The sequence below is a fragment of the Dysidea avara genome, chromosome 9, assembly GCF_963678975.1.
Source record: "Dysidea avara chromosome 9, odDysAvar1.4, whole genome shotgun sequence".
In the NCBI taxonomy this organism is placed as follows: Eukaryota; Metazoa; Porifera; class Demospongiae; order Dictyoceratida; family Dysideidae; genus Dysidea; species Dysidea avara.
Window position 1 is genome coordinate 5,259,517 of NC_089280.1, and position 23,711 is coordinate 5,283,227.

The following is a 23,711-nucleotide window of genomic DNA, read 5'->3' on the forward strand; positions in this document are numbered from 1 at the left end:
TATCTTCCAGGAATGCTGCTCACAATGTGGTATATAGTGTTATGTTATTGGATTGTTTCCTTGAGCTGACACAAGTAACATCCAAACTACATTAGGTGACCAACCCTCTCACTATTGGTCACTGTGTTATGTACCTATTGTGACCGGACTTGACCCTTCAAGAGAAGAGAGTGTAGTGGTCAGTGAGACAGTGGTGTATATCTTGTAGGGACATGATATTCCCATCTGGTACTAGTCCACATTGTGTGGAGGATGATAGGTGAGAGCCATCACCCCACCATGTCAGTGCATGGTACAGGAAAAGTGAGTACACCAAGTCATTGTGTAGTGAATACTGTATGGTGTGGAATATTTTGATGGGTGAATGTGTTGATGAACCAGAATCTCATATAGAATGCATGGACATCCTGAAATGTGGACACCTTGATTATCAGACACTCTTCTATTATTCCATTGTGTATTAATACACTTAGTCACCTGAATCATGTGTACTCAATAATAATGATGTTAGCATATAGGTGTGGTTATATTTTAAACTTTTTTGAATGTTGTTCCTGCCATACAAGTAGCTGAAATTGTGTAATAACTCTGTTGTGTTACACGTAGCTACTGTTGTCTTTGTAGCCATGAAATGTGTCACTATTGTGAAAATACCAACACAACATCACAAGACATCTTAAGACTCATCATGTAACTTGTGCTTGTCAGTTCAAGGGATCAGTCCAATAACTTAACCATACTGTAGACAACATTACTGTGAGATGTGTGTAGTATGTATCAATTGTGTTATTTGTTATATGATACTCTTACTTGTTTCAATGGATTTTTATGTGGCTGCCACTATACTAGAGTATAGCAACTTAACAGGCACTGGTGTTCTCTTAACAGTAAAAGTGCTTGTTACTAGATCTTTGAACACCTGACGATAGTACAAATCTAAAATTAATTTAATTAAAGTATCATTGCAATGGGCTGGTACAGTATAATATTATCTAATCCAAAACAGCCAAGCTGTAAAAAACGTGTGCAGCCCTCAAAAAGGCTATGGTGAAAAAAGATGTGAAATCCAAGGTGGCGGCCAAGAAATGGCTGTGATGGTAGGTTAATGGTAAAAATTTTAATAACGACAATTCAGGTGAATTTTGGTGCCGCTTGGTCAATTGGCACAAAATTCACCTGAATTGTTGTTATTAAAATTTTTACCATTAACCTACCATCACAGCCATTTCTTGGCCGCCACCTTGGATTTCACATCTTTTTTCACCATAGCCTTTTTGAGGGCCGCACACTTTTTTTACAGCTTGGCTGTTTTGGATTAGATTTCACTTCTTTTTGTATTTGTATACCCCAAAGCTGGCCTATGGCCTGCTTTGGGACTTTTTTAACCTATCTTTTTTTCTTTACCACAGGAAGAAGAAAATATGAAGCAGGTGTACCTTACTGATTTTATCAGTAAATGTACAAATTATATATATATATACATATATTTATTACAGAACTGTCCATGGTGGTTTCTTTGTAACTGAACACTCTTCAAGGTAACTTCTTCTAGCTGATCTCTCTACAGGGTGATTTGTTTGTAGCTGAACTATCAACAAGGTAACTTCTTCTAGCTGTTCTCTCTACAGGGTGATATATTTGTAGCTGAATTCTGTACAGGTGATTTTTTTTGCTGCTGAGCTCTTTACAGAATGGTTTCTTTGTAGCTGAACTTTCTACAAGGTAACTTCTTCTAACTGAACTCTCTACAGGGAGATTTGTTTGCAGCTGAACTCTCTTCATGATGGTTTCTTTGCAGCTGAACTCTCCACATGATGGCTTATTTAAATTTGTAGCTGAACTCTCTACAAGGTAACTTCTTCTAGCTGATCTCTCTACAGGGTGATTTGTTTGTAGCTGAACTATCTACAAGATAACTTCTTCTAGCTGATCTCTCTACAGGGTGATTTGTTTGTAGCTGAGCTATCTACAAGATAACTTCTTCTAGCTGATCTCTCTACAGGGTGATTTGTTTGTAGCTGAATTCTGTACAGGTGATTTGTTTGCAGCTGAGCTCTTTACAGAATGGTTTCTTTGTAGCTGAACTCTCTACAAGGTAACTTCTTCTAACTGAACTCTCTACAGGGAGATTTGTATAGAGAAGTTTTGTACACTATTTAATTACTTTGTCTGTTTCCATGGCCAGTGACTAAAAATCCCATGCAGAGCATGTAAAGGTTGTGTGGTATCTTCCTATACATATATATTGCTGTAAGTGTGGACTCGGAAACCTGAAATTTTATAAATTATAACCATGCATGCAACCTATAAGCCATAATTATACATTCAGACTAAATTATTTTTATTTACCACAATATACAGTATGTGCACAACATTAGTAAATACAGCAATGAAACACTTACAACAACAAAACACAAGTATAAGCAAAACAAATCTATTACAATGAAGTATATAGCTATATATAAGTTCAGACTGATGTGCATGCATAGACTTGCAGATAATAATGCATGTGTATACTTATAACTGAACCCTGTAGTTGCCATCAGTTGTGCAACACGGTCCAGTAAACTTGATTCTCTCTGCATCTTCATCTGCCACACACATCTTCTTCAGTTTCTTATTTACACATGGTAAATGGTACCACCAGTCACATTCATCACACTGGACCTGCAGCATACAAGTAAGACTGAAATAATCATGTGCATATTGTAGCCCATGAACAATCATTGACACATGTATCCATTTGGTGCATGTCCTTATGCATTATATTATAATATTATAGAGTGCACCTACCCAAACACCTCCATCTTCCCATCCACAAGCATGACAGTATGTACCGAGTGGGTCTATACAACAAGAAAGAATTAAAAGTTAATGCGCGCATGTATACATTGTCAAACTTTCAAGCTATTCAAATGTACAGCTTTATTTATGTCATGGGTACATTGGTTAAAAGAAAATAGTGAGCTTACCAGATAGTTCAATTAACTTCTCTGCCATTCTTTGTCTTAGCTCATAAATCTGCTTCATTTCTTCAGGCAATGCCTCATTTAATAGCAAGGATTCTGCAAACTGAAAATAATGGATTTCATATTTGTTCGCGATATAAGTATATTGCATGTCAGCTGCATACAATAACTAGTATGTTGTGCATGAAAAGTTATACATAGTATTACATACTATTATGCACATGTATGCACAAAAAAAACTTAGTTGAACTTGGCGCTTACTCTCATAACAAAAACTCCACATGATGAAGTATCCCTCTGCTTAAAGTGCGACTTGGTTATAACCTTCCATTTATACAATTTTTTGCTCTTTTCTGATAAAAACTGGTAACTTGAAAATTGGCTGCACAATTACAAATGCATTTAATATTTATCAAATAATTTAATGTACTCACTTCCATCTCCGCTCCAGTGAAGATATGGTAGAGCTTTTTTCACCTTTTGGATTAACATAAGTAATTGTAGATGACTTTTCCTCGAACATCTGTAAATTATGCAACATGCAGTTTAGTGTACCTCACGATTGCTTATTATATACAATATATATATAGCAACAATGCCTACCAGTAAAACCCAGTGGTTTCTGTCTCCAGGCATGCACCAATCACTACTTCATACTTCGGTATAAAAAACTATGCACATAAAACATAAATATAAAATGAGACACAAGGACTATAAAATATTTTACTGTACCTTCAGCAGCTTTTTGTCATCATTAAAATAACGGCCTTTACAAACTCTATTGGTTGTAGTCACATCCATCACTTTAACTTTATCTTGCTGCAATACAAATGATAATCAGTATGAGTGTAGGATGCAGGTGTACAACACCATATCACATGCTGTTATCTAATGATATATGATAACTTACTAGATTGTTTGATTTAACCACAGCTCCAATGTATGCAGATATAACCTGTAATGCCACCAGTGTCCACACAACATAAAACTTCAGAATTTTCTTACCTCATCAGCAACCCATGCATTTCTAAGAATTAGAGAGAGGAATGATTTATCAAATAGTTTATAATGGCCAATTTTAGCCTCCAAAAGCCACTGTGCTGGAAGTCTACGTATTCTTTCTAATTGTTCTTCTGTTTGAACAGCCATACATAATAAGACAAATAGATAAACAATAAGCTTGCTTACTGGTGCAGTTCTTGGCAACATTTCTGGTGGGTTCTTCCTCTTGTTTGACAGCTGTAAGCAAAACATTTGTAAGTGTACGTGCATCAGGAAAATGTGAATATATATTATATAAAAATATATATATATATAGGCATGCTACTTTTAGATTTGTTGCGTATGTGTGTGGGCTTTACAAACTAACCTAATTTATTATCCTCATCCTCAAAAGACTCATTTGAAGGGTACCAAATTGTACCAGTTGCTCCTACAAAAAGAATTTTAAAGTGTTAAAGTATTGTGCAGCATGCAGCAATATACTTACTCTGTTTATGAATCTCAAAGTAATCTATCAAAAGATTGGCTACTACTAGCTGGGTTTTCTTCTCTCAATAACTTTAAAACATAGCTTTCTGCAGTTGAGTCATTCATAATATCTTCATACAATTCTGTACCATATTCCCTGATGATACGGTCAGGAACTGCTTCCTTGTACTTCTGGCAAAGCTTAGCCAGGACTTCAGAGTCTTCATAACTTGCAACAACATAACAATGTAAAAAGGATGATGGAAGCATACATCTGAAATTGTCAGACAAGTGTTGGTAGAGAGGGCCAATTGGTTTAGCAGAAAAATGTGGATGTTTGTCAATGATATTTTGCATCTTCTGACTGATTTTGATAGAACATTGATGGGTGTAAGAATCTCCTACCAATTCATTATCACCTTTGAAGCCATCATCTATAATACCATTTTCAACTCTTAATCCATCATCTCTATTGCCATCTTCACCTTTAAAGTCTGCAAAGGTAAAACATAAAATTGACTCTAGTATATTTTAAATCTATATCATGACAGCAGTCATGTAATAATTATAGCTTACACATACCATTGGATGATTCACAAGTGGCACTTGAACCCTTCTCCAAACAAACAGATGTAAGATCTATGATGTACATGCATAAAATTAAAGTTATTTAGTGGTGCCGTTGAAAATTGTATAAATACCTTGATTGGTGCATTGCTTTCCTCCATATGCATGGCATCTTGTGCTGCACTTTATTCTTGACTTGAATCATTTACACCTGTTGGTGCTGCAGCCAGATTTACATTTGCAAACTGAGACATCATTTTCTCTACAATTGAATTTTTTTGCTGCCTCTCTTAATGTTATTGTGTGATCTTCTGAGTCTTCATCTGTTTGAGCTACTATGGTATCATACTTCTCAAGTTCATCAGATCAAAATTGTCGGCTTAACACTCCATGCTCTGTTTTCACTTTGTAAAAATCTCCTGATGTTTTGATGATTACTCCTGGGATTCTTGACATGTCACACGGACCCCTGTCTTGTGATGGCACTCTGACTGTGACTGATTCTCCTTTTTCAAACTGTACATATTTCACTTTTTTTGAAGCATTGTATTTAGATGCCATCTTCTCTGCTGCATCCAATAAACGTTTCTGAGTCTTGTGACGAATGTTTTCATGACGAGTAACTGCTATAATGTAATAATCATGAACCTTTGTGCTCTGCTGTATAATTTATTTAGGTATACAATAGTTACCTGGTGTGATGGAGCTATTATCACCAGCAGAAATTAAGCCACCCTCATCTGCAATGGTGCTGGTAGCTGTCCAATGGTGTTATATAATAATACACATACACAATGCAAATTACATTGCATAACATTTTAACATAGCATTACATACCTGCCTTGATTGTCTCAGGATCAACAGCTGTCACAGTTTTTGGATCCTCAGATGCATCAATGTCTGAATCATTACCATTTATTGCTTTGTCCCCAAAGTCATCTTCTTCACTGGCACTGTTTTGACCATCACTGTCCTCCTCTGCTAAAATAATACCCGAAACTGGCTCTGAAGATGGGTCTATCCCAAAAACCACATTGTAAGGAGTAGTCTTCAGGGTAGCATGATTCTGAGTATTCATTGTAACTACATAAGATTAGGCATGTCCATTATAAAGCCACATATCACGTATAGACAACCTATTCTGATGATGCTAAGTAATATCATGTGAACACTTACATCAAATCCTTGGAATCAATTTAACCCACTCCTTAGTCTTGAGTTGACACATTAAAGACTGCAACATGTGCTTCATAGTTCCATTAGCTTGTTCTACACATCCATTGGATTGTGGGTGCCTCGGCCTTCCTCTAATCACAGTTGCTTGTTGAGACCACTGCTTAACCATCTGATGGAATATCTAAAAACACAAAAATATAACCACCATATAGTACTAGTTATGATGAACCTACACTGTACCTCATTGTCAAACTCCCTTCCATTATCAGATTGCAAAATCTTGGGAACGCCAAGATAAGCAAATACAAAACGCTCTATACAGTCAATAGTCTCTTGAGCACACTTTCTTCTTTGAGCCCATAATATAGAGAATTTACTGAAATGGTCCTTGTAGTGACCAATCCAATTGTATGCTCCATCAGAACAACTTCTCATGTCAACCAAGTCAACCTAATTGTAACAATTTTAAGACAGTTAAGCACTACAGCTATACTTACCTGTCCTCTAAGATGAAAACATTTGGTGATAATAGGTTTGAGTGGTGCTTGCAAGGGCTCATTACATCTTCTTTGGCAATACCTTTCTCTTCTTTGTAGTAATAAACTATTGTGCTATTCCAGTGTCATCTCAGCTCTTCTCTGTGGCTTTTTACATGCACAGGTTGGACATAATTTACAATACTCCTGCACACACGATCTTGGAATACCATCATAATTTCTAGACACCTAATATGAAGACAGAATGCTGAGTTGTATGTATGTATGTATGTAGTATTGTCTACATACAACATAAAATAGATACATATATAGCTGTTGTGAAATCACAGTGAAGTCAAAAAGCAACTAAATATTCATGGGAAATAATACTCACCATTTCAAAGGTTTTTTGAACACCTGAATGACCACTTCCTTTTTCATGTACTGACTGAATAACATCAAACATCTCATCACAGTGTACCACCCTTCTAAAGCCCCCAAATAGTGAGTTGATATTGGCCTTAATGGTAAAGAATGTGGCATGCATAATATTATTAATATTGCCATCAATATTGTAAATTTAACTTTCCAGGTCTATAGCAACAGTAGACAGCTATATTATACCTTCCCTGGTTTGCTAACAGGTGTAACAAGCAACTGTGTCAATCCATATGATCCATAATCCTTTAGCTGGAACCTTTTCTCTTTTACATATTAGCGTATGGTATAACCATACGCGTATGGTATGTACTATACGCATATGGTATAGAACAGATATATCCACTGCATAGGAGGTAGAAGGATGCTACAGTTGGGGGTGCCCATAATTTATGGTGGTGGTAGTAGGTGTGCAAAACACCAAGCATGCAAATTCTAGGGGGGTCTGGGGGCATCTCCCCCAGGAAAATTTTGAAAATTAGGTGTCAGGAGATTGAATTTGGAGGCATTTTCGGTGGTTTTAGCTGTTAATCAAATACTAATACTATTAATTTTATTTTAATACATACTTGACGGTTGTATTAGGGTGACTGCTCTATTAGAGTGTTTCGATCGCGATTAACAAGTTTCTGAAAGTTCACGTGACGACTATTGCACAATCACAATACAGCTTTGAGTTGGGGGTGCTGAGCACCCCCAGTAAAATAGTTGCAGCACCCCCTCTTCCGCCACCTATGCACTGACATGGATGAGTGACTGAGTGTGCTTCCTCTCCATGCATGCAAAAAGCATACATGTGCTAGGGTGGTCTGGGGGCACGCCCCCCATGCTGGAAAATCTTGAAATTTTGATGCTCTGAGACTGCATTTGGCAACAATTTTGGTGAAGTCTATTTACGTACGGAGTGTTTAGCATTCACATCGCTTATATATGCGCACGCCGAAATAATTAATTATAATACTCAACTGTTACGTAATCATTCTTCAAAGGGGTTTCCGTGGAAACCTTGAAATCCCCCTAAATCCGCCACTGCATCTTCACTATTGGCAGTAGCGAATTGCAATGGCTCATCATCAAGAGGCTGGAGAGCAGGCTCAACTGCACACTTCACTCAACAGACTTGCAGTTAAATCTCTGACTTCATTGTGACGGATAGATGGAAACCCGCCACAGGGACAAGTAAAGGCAAGCTCCACACAGCAGGGTTTAGCTACAACAAACACATGTCTGAGGCAAGTTAACAGGTTGCCATCCAAATCTTAAACACAGGGCATCATGAAACTCCCCCTTACTGACTGTTCTATTAGAGTATATCGATCTGTACTATGCACTATGCCCATTTCTTGTAGGTTTTCACTGATAAAAGCAAATTATGATGCTTCAGCAGTTTGATTTAGCATCTTTGTTTCAGCCCAATATTTGTTTCTGAAATCTGGCTTTTTAAAAAATCTGATGCGGGCATTTTTCCAATGTATTTCTGAAATTTCACATTCGCCAAAAAAGGATGCGGGCGGTGGACCAGAAACATAATTATCAATTGGAGTGGCCTAATGAAAACAGGTGTATTGTATACAAATTTGAAATAAATTGGACATTGTTTACTGGAAGTAAAAGTCAAAGTCCGAAAACTGATAGTTTTGTCCGAACGTAGAATTTATCGGACCTAGCATACTGTTGCCTAAAACTCACAAGCTATTAATCATGCATACCTGATTATTGGAGGATAATTACTGCCTAGTGTAGCCTACCTTTTGGTACAATAACCTAAGCTGCAGGATTTCTAGGAAGTGAGTGGCAGTTGTCCGAACACCGTATTGTCCGTTAATTGATACTTGACTCCAAGTATAATGTAACCACCGCAGATCGAGCCTCATCTCACGTGTTTCAACTGTACTCCAACATATTCGTCCATGATCAAGTAGAGATATGCATCACTGGAAGTATAGTATGATGCTTTATACTATTTAGGTTAGACACTCCTGGTCACACTGACTTCGTCCACTGAATTTAGTGAATTACCATTCATGCATATACTCTAGATTCGTTTGACTCCTTATCTCTATTTCCGAGTAATCCCCTCTACTTTAATGTATAGCAGACCAACTCTCTCAACAATCCATCGCCTCGTAGTGCAGTGTATCACTGTTATCTCAAGCCTCAATTGCAGGTCAACCGCCTTTGTTTAAATGCATTATCACGTGAGTAAACTAGTATGAGTAACTAATATTTTCGTTACTTGTTATCTCAAGCATGGACGATCCTTTTGTTATTTATTTATTTATTTATTTATTGTTAATCAGCAGGACCCTCCAGGGGTATAATGCTGATGTGCAATTACATGTGTACAATTTCAATTAGTTACTTAACTATATCCTAGAACAATTAAAGATTGGAACAATTTACCAATTCAATGTGATTGAATCAAGAGACATAGACGAATTTATTTACTTACTTAATCTTAATTATTGTAATCATTAGTTTAATAAGATGTATGCATGTGATTGTACCTTTTGGGGATTTTCACCCCCTGGGCCAACCAGCTGAGCTGACTGCCCAGTATCTATAATCTTAAATCTATATAAGTATGTACAATTACGACAAGTTACTTAGCTAATTATAGCTATATACATATGTACAATTACAATAATAATGTTAACTGTCGCATCGAAGTGTTGAAGAGAATAGCAGCTGCACTGAAGAAGCTGGCCATTTAGCACGACTGTTACCATGGGCTACGACACGTGCTCAACGCCACAGTTTAATTTATGCGCGTGAAATTTAAGGAGCGTGGTAGTTTGTGCCTCTATCAAATCGATCAATGGTCCATTATTGCTCACTAAGAGATACTCTAGAGTATAGACCTAAGACCGCGTAAGTCTTCTTCGCTGTTTTGTTCGAATTTTTGATACATCGCCGACGGTCCGTGACTAGTATCGCGTGGCCAGACCACTTTTTCTCGGCACGGCGCTTATCGATTGCATTATAAGCGCCTGCTCGAAAAAATCCAGCCCTTTTTCGAGCAGGCGCTTATAATTCAATCGATAAGCACCCTGCCGAGAAAAAGCGGTCTGGCCACGCGAGACTAGTCCGTGACGGTTGGCCAAGCCTATCTTATCGTCGCGGTAGCTATACAAAATCAGTGTCTGTTTTCAATCTAATAATTTGCTGACACCCGGGCACCCGGGTTTAGTTACGCCATGCACTGACAGCGAAGCGTTTCAGTGGACTAACAGAACAAGCTCTGTCAGACCGCCCAGCTACTTTTGTTGATATGACTAACGTTATTCACGCTTTAATACTATTAGCTTGTCACAACTCTGGCTAATTCACTGGCGAGCGGCATCAGCTGCCATCGGCACGATTACTGTTATACGGAGCGCGCCCTACTAGTTACACGGTCTCCTTTAGTCCATCAAAATTTGGTATAGACATCGGGTACCGGTACCTATTTAAAAAGTTGTTGCTCGGATTATTTTTACAACAAAATGGGTCGGTCGATAGGCAAAAACAAAAAAAAAACAGCTAGCTAGCTCTAGTTTCAGACACACTATTTCAAATTTAAAAATATTTTTACCCTGGCTGCACTGTCCACAGACATGTCAAATATCTTCTACAAACCACATGTAAAACTCTAACGATATAAAATAGCTAGTAGCTACATACATGGACCACTGAGCTATTGACTGCACTGAAGTTTCATATCTTAGATTGTCATAGCCAAGGTGGGGGAACTGGATCTATATACGCCAACAGATAACAAGATAACATTTGGTAAATGCCTTTCAAGAGCAAAATTTTACTCCTGACTATTCTATTAGAGTATCTCGATCTTTCAGTAACATTTAGCACATTAATTTCTAGGTGTCACGTCATCAGATTTTTTTTTCTTTTCTTAAATTAATTTCTACACAAAATTGGGTCGGTCGGGTCCGAACCCACTGGTAGGGTGGGGAATACAGAGGATTAACAAAGTCTATAGTGTCAAATTCCCCAGTGCTGGGGCTAAGAAGCTTGTCAAAGCCCCACCATGTCCCCACTTTGATATAGGGGTTTCTATGTGGGATTTGATAAATAATTTTTGATTCAGCAATCTGTTGCCATCAAAAGCCCCAGCGTGGGGCAAATGTAAATGTCAAATCCTCAGTAGGTGTATGGGGATCCCGGGGGTGAGGAGTGGGGCTTGACATTGATACAGGTATAGGTGCATAATTTGTAGCTGCACAAAAACATGGAACTCTTGCCAACCTCCCTGCCCTCACCATAGCATAGAATTCATTCTACAGATGACCACACATTCTCATGAAAAATTTGAGGAAAATAATATTATTAATCAAGTCATGTCAATGACGTTTAGTATTTATTGTAATCAGTAAAACTAGCACGTACACAGTCATGTTACTATAGCTATAGCTAACCTAAGGAATGACTATTGGTGCCGAATACTCAACCAAATATTTATGCAATTAGAGGCCAGAAATATAGCTATTGTGAGAGTTGTGCAAAACTTAATTAGCTAACTAGTGTAAAATTTTGAAACCTGTTAAACATACAGAGATCTCTGTATGGACTCAATGGATATAGTAGAAATCAGGAAAAATAGTAGTTTCTATAAATCAGGAAGTACTGAGAGTGCTTCTGTATAGCTAGCTAAATGTTTATTTCAGAGATCTTGGCTTGTTTGAATCTTGTTTCTTTACTTTTTTCAGCAGTCTCTATTCTCATGTTTTAATTTTTAATTATTTTTACATTAGTTTGTCTACTTTTTATAAATCCATTTATGGATAACTAACATGATAAAAAGCTTAATAAGAGGAGCTGGACAGTTGTGGTGCTAGATATTACACAGCACTAAACATGTATATCATAATTAGTCATCATTAACTAGTAGTCAGCTAATATCATCAGAGTTGTAAGTGTGCATACATATTATACCACAAGCCATACTATTGCTGACCACAGCATGCTATACCCTGCCTTTAGTTGGATATGTCAAAGTTGTATGGTACTGTGCAGCTATGTGACCACAGTAAGTCAAGTACACAGTGGTACACAAGTACAGCATATCACTGCTCTGGTATGAACTCAATATACTGTGGTAAAATGATTATTATAAGTAATAATATAGGGTTTCCAAATGAACGTGCTAACATGAATAGATTGGATACCTATTAACACATTGGTTACCCCTATAGTTTCAGTGTTCGCATTCACCTGAGCCCTCATTTCTTGTTAATAACTCTTGTTACAAGGGCCAGCTGCTCAAATATTTAATAGTGCTGTGAAGACCTTCAAAAGCTGGAACTGTTTATCTAAAAAGTGCTTTGATACGGGCAAGAGCAAGTGAGTTATGAGGCTTTAAAAATATCCCATACATTTAGTATGGACGATTCAGGCACGCAAACATGTTTACAACATGAAAACATGCTTGTTCTAGTACAAACCATTGGGAGTGAACACATGTTCACCTCTTTGATATTACTATATTTGGCGGAGGCTCAGGTGAATGCATACCGACTATAGGGGTGGGTTTGTGCCCTACTAAAGTAGGCATCCTGGCACCCTACCAAAGAATTTGGTATGTGAGATCGAGATATTTTAATAGAGTAGTCAACCACTCTGATAAAGCAGTCACTCAATTCAGAGCAGCAGTATATATAACAAACTATCCAGTTATAAATAAGTGATGTAGTTGGTGGAGGACTGCCATTGTGAACAGGCAGTTACCTTTACCAAACCTGACAGTCTAGATGCGCAACTGACCTTGTGGAGACTCAGTCAGATCAATGGCAAAGTGAACCTACAAGAAGTAAATTTGCTACAGAATGGTTGTTATCATTGTATTATGCATTTAAAAATAGGTCATGGACATGAAGAAAGACATAGGAAGGAAAGTTATGTAGTTTTTATCCCCAAAAAGTACTCAAATGTTGCTCTAGCCCTGTGGAAAAATGATAAATGGCTCATCTTAACAACACTAGTGGATGACTTCCTATAGAAATTGAACATGGACTGAATGTGCTACTTCTAGCTAGATTAAAAGTAAACATTGCTAAGGTTCTTCACCAATGTTTTTGTTACAAGTTATTGCTTAAATGGATTCAGATTTTTTTATGAATAGAACCCAATAAGTGATTATAATTGGCTTAGTACAGTATAGTAGCTCTAGTAAGTTCCATAAGGGATGGTTCTACAATAGTAGGACTATTATTGTTTCTTTGTTACAACTTGATTATGTATATAGTCATGTTAAAACATTTTATTCTGACGATGTTATACATTATAGAATCATAGAACAATAGACTCTGCTGCAGACCATGCATGTATGGTGACCTTGTTACTCAATAAATGACATTTAATTTATGTAAACGAGAGTTACTGTGTATTACAAGCAAAAAGAATTCTTTACAACACTAACACAGATAAAATTAATGGTGATCTGTGTCTAAATACCTATATACTATAGTGTCATCTCTGATGAATATTTACAAAGCAATTCAAGCTAAGTCTTTTTATTCTACACAAGAAACACCAGTGCTTGTAAAAGATGAAGGAAACCTGCTATAAATCTATGGTATGGCCAGTGAATAGAATAAATTATTATTATTGTTATGTCAGTATTGTGTGGTCCTCATATACAAAGATGAACACTAACTTAATTGAAGCTGTGCAAGATGTGTTATACTGGAACTTTGGCCTGACATCCATATGGTCGATATGTTACAATTGCTTGGTTGGACTTCCTTGCAACATTGCTGGGAATTTCACATATTAGCCACCATGTTATATAAGATTCTACATAATGTAGTCTGCATATTGCCTTCCTACAATCACAATGGTTTGCACATGCACAAATACAAGAGGTCATACACAAGACCTAGAGGGCCTGACCGGATATAGTAGATATGTTTCAATTGCTTGGTTGGACTTCCTTGCAAACATTGCTGGGAAATTTTACATATTAGCTACCATGCTATAAGATTTTAGACTGCATATTGCCTTCCTATAATGGTTACCACATGCACAAATACAAGAGGTCATACATAGACTTAGACTAATACCAGCTCACCTATAGAGATGTTTATTTGCACTCCTTTTTTCCATCCACAATTGCCAAAATGTGGAATAACTTACCAGCTGCAGTTATTGAAGCAACAAGTGTAGAAGACTTTAACAAGAGGAACACTTTAATTCAATGGTAGTGATTGGGAGAGGTTTATACAAGAGTATCCTGTCTCTCAGAGAGATTTAATGCTAAAATGGTCTGGTTTCGCATTATGAAGGTGTAGGTACACTGGTGTAATTATGAACTGGAGGCCAGTAACATATAATTGTGATTCTTATTGAGAATGCATGTATATTGTTGCGATAATTTATTCTTGAATACGTATTCATTCCTAAACTATATACAACCTGTACATTGTAATGTTTTGAGGTTATAGAGTAGCTAGTAGGTGATTGTTCCTTGTCAATGAGGTATATACCCCTTAAGTGAAAATCACAACAATCAATTGCAACTAACTTTGTTATATAACCCAGCTACTGTATGTACTGTTTTGTATCTACGCGTAGATATTTCATACCAGAGGTTCATACAGTATGTATAAATAAACAAAAATTAATGCTTGGAAATTGCTTTGAACCACATATAGTTGAGTAGTGAGCAATCTGGCCCCCATTAGCTATCCATGGGTACTTAACAGGATGACAATAAATATACCAATAGATACCTAGTTATGTACATATAACCAACAATTAACAATGGGGGACTTAATTGCCTCTACCACGAAACTAATGAAGGTCATGTGTCTATTCTTCACCAGCTAACCCATAAAAATTATAATGGATGTTATCATCTCACCATACATGTGTAGTGTTTACTTTATAACTGAAACTCTAATATCATTGTATGTTGGGGCAGTTTAAGGCAAATGTTTGTTACAAAATGTGCTTGTATTCTATGAAGGTATGTGTGTGGTGTGTGTGCTGAGTTAAAGTCTTCACCAGTCTCTTCACTGTAAAAATGGTTTCTATATAGCAGCCACAAATGTGCCTGGCATTTGCCTGCATTGTTGTACGACAATAGCTACATGTGGCAGACTGTGACAGTAGATGAAATACGTGTTTGTACATAATTATGTTATTCTGGTTCTGTTTTTACTATACATTAGAGACACCTAGTATAATAAACAAATGTTAAAATTAAGGATTCAAACATTTGAATCTAAAGTGAATTATTAATTTATCCTGTACTTGATGGGCTCCCTGATTAAGCAACTTATCCTTTTCAAATAGGTCTCTAGATCTTTGCGTCCCTTTGTGTGTGAGAATGACATAGCCATTAATAATGCATTAATAATGAATATCAATGATGAATATCACAAATGTCATTGCAGAAAATATTAAAGCAAGAATATTAAATTACTCTACAAAGTCATGGTTGGTGTGTACATATTATATCAACAGTGATAATGGTCTGTGCCACATACAGATCTCCTCTGTGTTCTACTAGAGTTTTGCAGTAATAATAATATAATAGAGTTTGATATTTTTCCATGCACCTTTTTACAGTCTTTATGTACAATCTCTCCTTCATTAAAGCAGAGATAATAGACATCCCTATTATCTATGCCTAAAGCTACACACAATGGTATAAGTCCCTTCATGACATCACCAGCCACATCCACCTCTTCATAGTATACACTCATCCAGCAGTGGCTTAGCAAAACTAAGCAACTCCTCCTAATCATATGGCTGAGACCTTCCTGTAACACATCCAACTCATAAAAACATTCCTTGATGAACACACCATCATCTTTGCTGACAAGACTCTTGTCAAAATCAAATATCTGTTGTATAGAGAAGAAGTGTGCTTTGTCATTTCATGTGTGGTTCTATAGCAGCTCCATAATTACTTTTGACATTTTGCACTCTGACTCCTTCATAATTGAGGTAATTATGTGACTGTTATCTAAAATAAACAAAATATGTGTCCCTTAGAATAGAAATGTGTGTTCTGTTTCTGCACATATTGTTGAGCACTTTGACATGTTTCTATGCAAAGTTTGGGAATTGCTGCCTACAGAAATACTAGAGTTGTGCTGTGTCCCTTGCCTTTAACAGTTTCATGATCCCTTCATTGACTTTTTAAAATCCTCATGATCATGTTACAGTCCTCAACAATTTTGAGATCAAAAACTTAGGAAAAAATGGAGTTCAGCTTGCTTTGTTATAAATTTTTTCTAGTACAACAGTGTGATAGCATGTTAGAACAACTTGAGTGGATATCACTTGAACAAAGAAGAAAAAAATTTAAAGCTAACAAAATATTATATGTGGACTGGCTGAGACTTTAATAACTTTGACACCCTATTCACTGACTACTCATGGACACAATCAGTGTTTTGCAATTCCTTCCTCTAGATTCTAGAACTGGATCCTATCTGAATTCATTTTTACCTTCAAACATGAAATTATGGAACAGATTACCCCAACCAATAGCTAGTTGAACTGGACAACCCTAACCAACTTAAAGATGACATGATTTATCTGCTCACCTCTTCCCCACAGACTATAAATGATTGTATGTTTACATATTTATCCTGTGAGTTTTACAATAATAAGTAAATAAACTACTGTATATGTATGTGGGCTGCATTTTTGTGAAATAAAAATGTTCCCCTTTCACTGGTAAAGTGTGTACATACAAACGTAATTTTGTTTGGCTGTCAGGATTATGTTACACAAACCCATCTATCAGTATTCTGGGCCGGGTACCTGCCATTAAGTGTGGGCCAAATCTCTCATGATCACAAATCAGGTGAAGTTCAAGTGGAATTATGAGTGCCCACTGACACCTTCACCTTTAACAGTAAGATCTCAAACACCAATGGCAGATGTTGAAATGATTGTTCTAATAGAGCAGTTGAAACTAGATTTTTGTGTATAGCTGAGTATAAGACACAACCTCATGCAGAGTTACGGACTTTTCGGTTATATACTGTACAATACCAGAAAAGTTCAGATAATTGAAGTACCACTGTACAACGTCTTGTGGGGTATATACTCCCAGGAGGATTTCTCTGACATTTTTCACCAAATAGGCATATATAGTTAGAGACAAGCTAGTGATTTTTTGCTTTGCTTTTGTGTATGTACTTGTGTGTGCAAAGCAATTTTTTTTGCTAATGCAGCCAGTATGTAAACCATTGTACAGTGCTCCCTCAATTATCCAAACCTCTACTATACAAACACTTGGTTATCTGAACAGTAGAAATGACTGCTCTATTAGAGTATATTGTGTAAGGTGTATGTTCTATTAGAGTATTTTGAACAGGGCTATGTATATAAATGAATCAGCTTTGAACTTTTTGATTATCTGAACATGTTTTGCAGCTCCCAAGGCAGTGTGCGAAATAACCTCTGGACACCGGACAATTTCCAATCAATTACATCAGTTGTCAGGCCATAATTGAATTTGCCTAGAAATAGTGTCCTTTCAAAGTGTAGCAGAGTTTATATTGGGCTAGGAGGGAGGCCAGACACGATGGTATTGACATGTAATTAAGTTACCTATTTGTTTTTGGTCTGTGGTGACCACAAAGGTATGCCCAAGATGCACTTTGGGGTTAACAGTTTACTATGCTGTACCAGCCTACTTGTCTCAGTCACCTGTACTGCAGTATTAAAATGTATTTATAACCTGATTGCCAGTATATAGTACTTTTACTTGTGTTTTTCATGATCACCTGTACAGCCAGTTTATGTTTAAGCTAGAATGAACAAGCTTCTCTTATGTTCATACACTGTATTAGGGATAAAGCAGTACAAATATATCCTAAACAAATGATTATGATTATGATTATGATTAAATACGGGTAAAGGCACAGCCTGCATACCCGATCAATGCAGTAATTATACAAAAATAACTCTTGAATCAATTAAATAACTTATACAAAAATAAATCTTGAATCAATTAAATGACTATCTAATAATGATTTAAAAGTGTTAATCGAAGAACTATTTACAACATAATTAGGCAAACTATTCCAATTGTTGGTGATTCTATTGATAAAGTAATTAGATCTACACAATAGTCTTGAACGTTCCTTAAACAATTTGAATTGATGCCCCCTGGTAATAGATCTTGAGTACGTATATATATCAGTAAAATCGGTGGTGAAATAATTGTTAAGAATTTTGAAAAGAAATATTAGATCACCTCTCAATCGTCTATAATGAAAAGATGGCAAATCTAGTTGTGTCAACCTCTCTGAGTAAGATTTGTCTTGAAGTTGTGGGATGAGACGAGTAGCCCTTCGTTGTATCTTCTCTACCTTTCTGTTGTCTAGAATGTAGATATAATATTATTTATAAACATATTTTAAATGATAGCATAAGCAAAGTTTGACCACATATAGTTATGTAGAAGGCCTTGACAGAAGTCCTTATGAGTTATGACTCCTTTCCTTGTAATAGAATCGATTCCATAGAAGCTCTTTTATGTGACCAGTAGTTACTCTTTTAAATATCAGTGTGAGTGGCTCAGTAGTAATCAGCTCTACAGTACATGGGTGGCCCCAGAAGCAAACATCTACTGTAACTTGGTAGAAATGCATGTACAGGAAAGGAGAAACAACAAAAGTTAAAATCTCTGGTCAAATTGCTTGACGTCCACTCAACTTTCACAGTATCCTGACAGTATGTCAGGACATGTCTGAAAAGTTATTTTGCACACTGCAAGCCTTGCAAGGGGGTCGGATAATTGATCAAAGGAGTACTGTATTTGTTTACAACATTAAAAAATAATTCCCTTGTCCTCTTTTCTCAGATTGAGCTGCCATTTTGGGTGGAGAAGATGATGAAGCAATAATGGCTGGTTGTGATCTCCCCAGTAATTCTGAGGTACTAAAGATGATGATTGAGAGCTCATAAGTTGAAGTGATCAAGATAGTACGTATCTCGAATAATAGGAACATCAAGCTACTAAGCAATGCACATACATTATATTACCTCAGGTATCAAAAGTCCTAAATGTTGATTGATGGCCACTTGTAATACAACGGTAATGACATTTCATTTCCACGTTTTTAATTATACTGCCCTTTATGGTACTCCTTTCCATCTCCATGTCTCACTGGTTAAAAATGCACAAACAACCATTTACAATCAAATACTAGGGAGAGTCCTATAGCTATTGCATAAAGCACGGGGCCCTATCATCAAGCCCATTTTGCACTTTGTTGAAAGTGACTGAACTCTTTCTATAATATGAGCAACACAGCCATTTCTTTGCCACCACTTTTGATTTCATATCATTTTTCATTTCAGTAGGCTTTTTTGGAGTGCACTCTATTTCACAGCTTGTCTAGTGCATTCAATCCATTATCCTTGATGCTCTCTGTATGCAGTATAGAGACACATAATTAATTTTTAATTATATGGTTTATTGAGTTGTTTATTTGGAGAGACCTATCTCTTTTGTTTAAACCTTACAAAGCTGCTATACCTCTTCACTTCCATGACTTCATTAATGAGACCATTGTAGTGTGCATGACCAAGGCCCCAAACAAACATGGCTAAAGTGTACTTTCATGATCTCAAGAATTAGACCATCTTGTATTACAGTGGATCCTCACTAATCCGAACAGCTCTGTTCTCAAATTGACAAAACTTTGTTCAGATTAGTGAATTTGTTTGGATTAGTGAACCCATTGATTATAATACAGAACCTAGTTCAATTACTCTAATAGAACATACACTTGTTGCAAAATACTCTAATAGAACAGTCATTTGCACTGTTCGGATTATCGAGCGTTCGGATTACTGGAGTTCGGATTAGTGAGGATCCACTGTACAATAGTCTTGGTCCAAATGGTTAGCTGTGTTTTCTTAGATTAAGACCATTTTGGGTGAGAAAGATCAAAGTGATAGCAGTGGATTCCGATGTCCCAAAGTTACTATGAATGGCAAATGACTTCCAATCCATCTAAATCTGAATTCCTTTAGATAATCAGAAAGAAATAACCTGTAACAAGTGAATATAATTGACTATGATTGAAATTAATCACCGTTTACTTGGAGTATTTTGTCATGCTACAAACTAGTCTTTGTTCTGTTAGAGTGATCTATTTTAAATTTATAACCTGATCAGTGTTTAATTGGTTGGACACTTTAAATTTAAACAAATAATGTATGTAGAGCCGGTTCACTGTAGTAAATTCATGTTAAGCTAAATACCAAAATAACTTATCCATGCATGGATTTAATTTGTTAGTAATTGTTTAGGTACTGTGCAGAAATCTACAAAAGATTGTAACGCACAGATATTAATCATAATTACAAATCATTAGCCAAGTGCCATAAATTTACAGTGAAGGAAAGAGTTTATATTCTTGACACTGTTTGACATTTAGGGTCTGTACATCTGATATTTGTTAGTAAATGGTTACACAAAATCTTGAAATATAGCTCATTTGTAGCACAGCTTGACCTAGTCCTGCTTCAATTTATTTTTCGTGGGCCATCAAACCTTTTACCATTTATGAAGCTATATAAACTTTACAATCTGGTATAGACATTTCCCAAACTTGTTCAATATGTCTGCTCTTCGTTGTACATGTGTGGTCATAATTATAGTGGCTGAAATATTTTTTCTTAGATAAATGTGAAACTACCAAAATTATATCTGCTAGCAATCTGATGAGGGTGTTTTCCATTGCACCATTAGTGACTATCCCAACATTGATGTTGATGAGATAAGAAGCACCAATTGCTAGACCTTCAGTATAAAGTGGTGAAGTCTGCAGCAAGCTTGCATGTTCATGGTATAGCTATATCTTGCCACCTTGATATCCTGAATTGTAGCAGTAACAGCAATATGCATCTTCTGGTTATTATCAGCTACAAGATGATGTTTTTTTGTACATTATAGGATTTCATATGAGTAACTGTCAATCTCATGGCAATTTCAAGTGCATGAAGTTTAAGCTATATGACACAAGTATTTGAATATATCCGGTGTTAGTATTTGCTGTAAAAACAGGCTTCAATGTTTTTGATGGCATGTAACTTTTGTTAGGTTATGAACCTTCTTCTTATTGTAAAACCTTAGGGAACCTGCAAGATTTTACACCAAGTTTGCTGGCCTTTCATCATGTTTAGGAGAGGGCAACATGAACAGTTGTTGAGCCTAAAGCTGCATGGGTCTTAATTTCACCAAATGTTAGGTCAAATCTGAGGTGACTCCCTAAAACATGATTAAATTACTATAGATTCAAAAATGTATACTATAATTACTAGTTTATTGCCATGTAGCTAACATAGATAGAGTTTTTGAGCAACTAGTGGCTAAATTAATAGTTATGCTTGTTTGTTAACTAGTAACATGTTCGCATAACTAGGATCTATTGTGGCAAAATTTTGCCAAAATCATGGCACAGCAAATTAAAGCACCACATCTGGTACAGTGATTCCTTAGGATGTATAAAGTGATTTCAGAAGGGCTGCCACCATGAACTCACCCTGCACCCCTATGTCTCTGTACTGATGTAGTTTATTTTGATTTCTCAAAAGCATTTGTCAGCATCCCACATATCAGACTTTTATTGAAACTTCAAGCATATGGAATTAACGGTCAACTTTTAAGTTTACTCGAAAGTTTTCTTACAGGTCAACATCAATGTTTTAAAATTAATGGTGTCTTGTCATCTTGGGTACAGGTTTCCAGCGGTGTTCTGCAGGACTCCATACTTGGTCCGTTATTGTTTTCTCTACAATATGTTAATGAACTGTTGTCACTTGTCTCCAGTCAGTTACTGATGTTTGCAGATGATATTAAGCTCTATCATACTATCCGTTCTTCTGAAGACTGCCTCATGTTGTACTGCAAAATGACATAAATATCTTGCTTGACTGGTCAAAACATTGGTTATTATCTTTAAAATGCAAGGTCTTACATATTGGCAATCCTTGACAATTATACTATAGCAGAAATCCAGCTACAGCTATTGGATAACATTCGAGATTTTGGCATACAAAATGACTCAAAATTAAAATTTCATATTCACACAAACACAGTAGTTATAAAAGCCTACCATATTCTAGGTCTCATCTGTAAATCATTTGAGTGTAAAAACTCTGATATTATGTAAACACTAGCTTGTTCGCCCAATTGTTGAACAATGTCATATGGGGACCTTCTCACACTTGAGAATCAAAAACTTGAAAGAATATACAGCGTAAAGCAACCAGAATGATTCCATCCATCAGCCATTTATCATACCACGACAGATTAAGACATCTAAACCTACAATCTTTACAACACCATAGACGAAGGGGTGATTTGATCTACTTGTAACAAATTCTCAAAGGCAATTATGACATAGATAATCATTTAGTTACCCCATCCAACAAGAGGTCACACACACTAATTCATATACAGGATCTAATTTTTATAGTAACAGAGTAATCAATGACTGGAATTCATTACCCCAATCTATTGTTGATTCTCCCTTTGTCAATGATTTTAAAACACTGCTGGACAGACAATACAGTAATTGCTTATTTGATTTTGTATAATAGTTAGAATAGCTAAGTACATATTTGTCTATGGATGTACTGGCATAAGCCTTTATCCTTAAAATATAAATACGAAGGTAAAGGATTGGTGTATATAAAATGTGTGAAAATTTACTACACATAGCTTCAACCATTGGCGAGCTACAACACTAAATACTTAAAACCGGCATTTCTCGATACTTCTAAATAGGCGATAAGACCGATTTCTCAGACTGAGTCACAAATGTAATGAGTTTTAATTTTGCAGACTGTCAAAATTAGCTGTCCATACAAAAGGGTGCAGGGTGAGTTCATGGTGGCACTCCTTCTGAAATCACTTTATACATCCTAAGGAATCACTGTACCAAATTTTGTGCTTTAATCACCATGTCACAATTAAATCCATAAAGAACCAGACTAATAGCAGATGTGCATGTCTTACCAAGGGAAGAATGGAACATGCAATACCAGCATAGCTATATGAATTCCTCTTAACACCATGCAAAGTGGCCATTTCAGGTCAGTTTCAACTTCCATTCACAGCAGTGAGTACAGTACATAGTAGCATACTGCATGGTGCAAAAATTGCTAAACATTTTTTTAAGAATGGTTAGCTATCAACCATGTATGTGACTGTATAATACACACTGTAACTTAAGAGTATGAAGTTTATACTAATGGTACGCTACCTGCGATTACTTAGCATGATGTACTTCATCATCATACTAAGTGACCGCAGGTAGCATACCATTGGTATGAACTTCATACTTCTGAATTTACAGTGGTGAAGTTTGGACAGTTGTAACTAGGTACATTGGATGTATAACTATCACTGTGAAAGTAATAAAATTGTATAACTTATTTACTAAAGTATAACTAGCTACCCTATGTAACTCTCTGCAAACTGCAAGTGTCTCTAGATCTCTGCAAGGTCTACGGGCAAGACAAGAACTTGAAAAGGCTGAGCAGGCATACAATTGTGTTTTTAGTATTAGTAAAAACTTTGGGATAGATGTTATCATATACTATAGAGTATAATAATACCTGTAATTATGTATCT

At 36.3% G+C, this 23,711-nt stretch overlaps 4 protein-coding genes across 4 annotated transcripts in view; 1 reads left to right on the forward strand and 3 right to left on the reverse strand.

Moving 5' to 3' along the window:
* LOC136266884 (NLR family CARD domain-containing protein 3-like) overlaps positions 1 to 780 on the forward strand; it is a 48,733-nt gene extending 47,953 nt beyond the window's left edge. The window contains exons 4-5 of the mRNA XM_066061907.1: positions 11 to 303; positions 625 to 780. Coding sequence (XP_065917979.1) covers positions 11 to 37 — 27 coding nt within the window. The 3' untranslated portion in view covers positions 38 to 303; positions 625 to 780. The remainder of the gene's footprint in view (positions 1 to 10; positions 304 to 624) is intronic.
* A 1,556-nt stretch (positions 781 to 2,336) lies between these two features.
* Positions 2,337 to 4,853, reverse strand: LOC136266706 (uncharacterized). Its single transcript, XM_066061710.1, has 12 exons — positions 4,459 to 4,853; positions 4,339 to 4,401; positions 4,158 to 4,208; positions 3,975 to 4,102; positions 3,880 to 3,924; positions 3,702 to 3,788; positions 3,573 to 3,640; positions 3,404 to 3,492; positions 3,231 to 3,351; positions 2,973 to 3,072; positions 2,794 to 2,846; positions 2,337 to 2,667 (listed from the first exon to the last, which is right to left on the reverse strand). Exons 7-12 carry the CDS (start codon positions 3,603 to 3,605, stop codon positions 2,518 to 2,520), a joined length of 546 nt encoding a protein of 181 aa, XP_065917782.1. The 5' UTR covers positions 3,606 to 3,640; positions 3,702 to 3,788; positions 3,880 to 3,924; positions 3,975 to 4,102; positions 4,158 to 4,208; positions 4,339 to 4,401; positions 4,459 to 4,853; the 3' UTR covers positions 2,337 to 2,517.
* Positions 4,854 to 5,177: 324 nt separating this feature from the next.
* Positions 5,178 to 6,084, reverse strand: LOC136267546 (uncharacterized). Its single transcript, XM_066062709.1, has 3 exons — positions 5,844 to 6,084; positions 5,699 to 5,764; positions 5,178 to 5,632 (listed from the first exon to the last, which is right to left on the reverse strand). The coding sequence occupies exons 1-3, from the start codon at positions 6,082 to 6,084 to the stop codon at positions 5,373 to 5,375; spliced, it is 567 nt and encodes a 188-aa protein (XP_065918781.1). The 3' UTR covers positions 5,178 to 5,372.
* Positions 6,085 to 6,183: 99 nt separating this feature from the next.
* Positions 6,184 to 6,723, reverse strand: LOC136266588 (KRAB-A domain-containing protein 2-like). Its single transcript, XM_066061587.1, has 3 exons — positions 6,680 to 6,723; positions 6,423 to 6,632; positions 6,184 to 6,363 (listed from the first exon to the last, which is right to left on the reverse strand). The coding sequence occupies exons 2-3, from the start codon at positions 6,615 to 6,617 to the stop codon at positions 6,184 to 6,186; spliced, it is 375 nt and encodes a 124-aa protein (XP_065917659.1). The 5' UTR covers positions 6,618 to 6,632; positions 6,680 to 6,723.
* Between the last annotated feature and the right edge of the window lie 16,988 nt (positions 6,724 to 23,711).

Coding starts and splice junctions, on each gene's coding strand:
- LOC136266706 (XM_066061710.1), bottom strand. CDS start 3,605: ATGCCTGGAGACAGAAACCACTGGGTTTTACTG. Junction 2,847..2,972: donor GAAGTTAATTGAACTATCTG/GTAAGCTCACTA, acceptor CTTGTTGTATAG/ACCCACTCGGTACATACTGT. Junction 2,668..2,793: donor GGGAAGATGGAGGTGTTTGG/GTAGGTGCACTC, acceptor TGTATGCTGCAG/GTCCAGTGTGATGAATGTGA.
- LOC136267546 (XM_066062709.1), bottom strand. CDS start 6,084: ATGAATACTCAGAATCATGCTACCCTGAAGACTACTCCTTACAATGTG. Junction 5,765..5,843: donor TCCTGAGACAATCAAGGCAG/GTATGTAATGCT, acceptor ACCATTGGACAG/CTACCAGCACCATTGCAGAT. Junction 5,633..5,698: donor TAATAGCTCCATCACACCAG/GTAACTATTGTA, acceptor ATTACATTATAG/CAGTTACTCGTCATGAAAAC.
- LOC136266588 (XM_066061587.1), bottom strand. CDS start 6,617: ATGAGAAGTTGTTCTGATGGAGCATACAATTGGATTGGTCACTACAAG. Junction 6,364..6,422: donor GAAGGGAGTTTGACAATGAG/GTACAGTGTAGG, acceptor TTGTGTTTTTAG/ATATTCCATCAGATGGTTAA.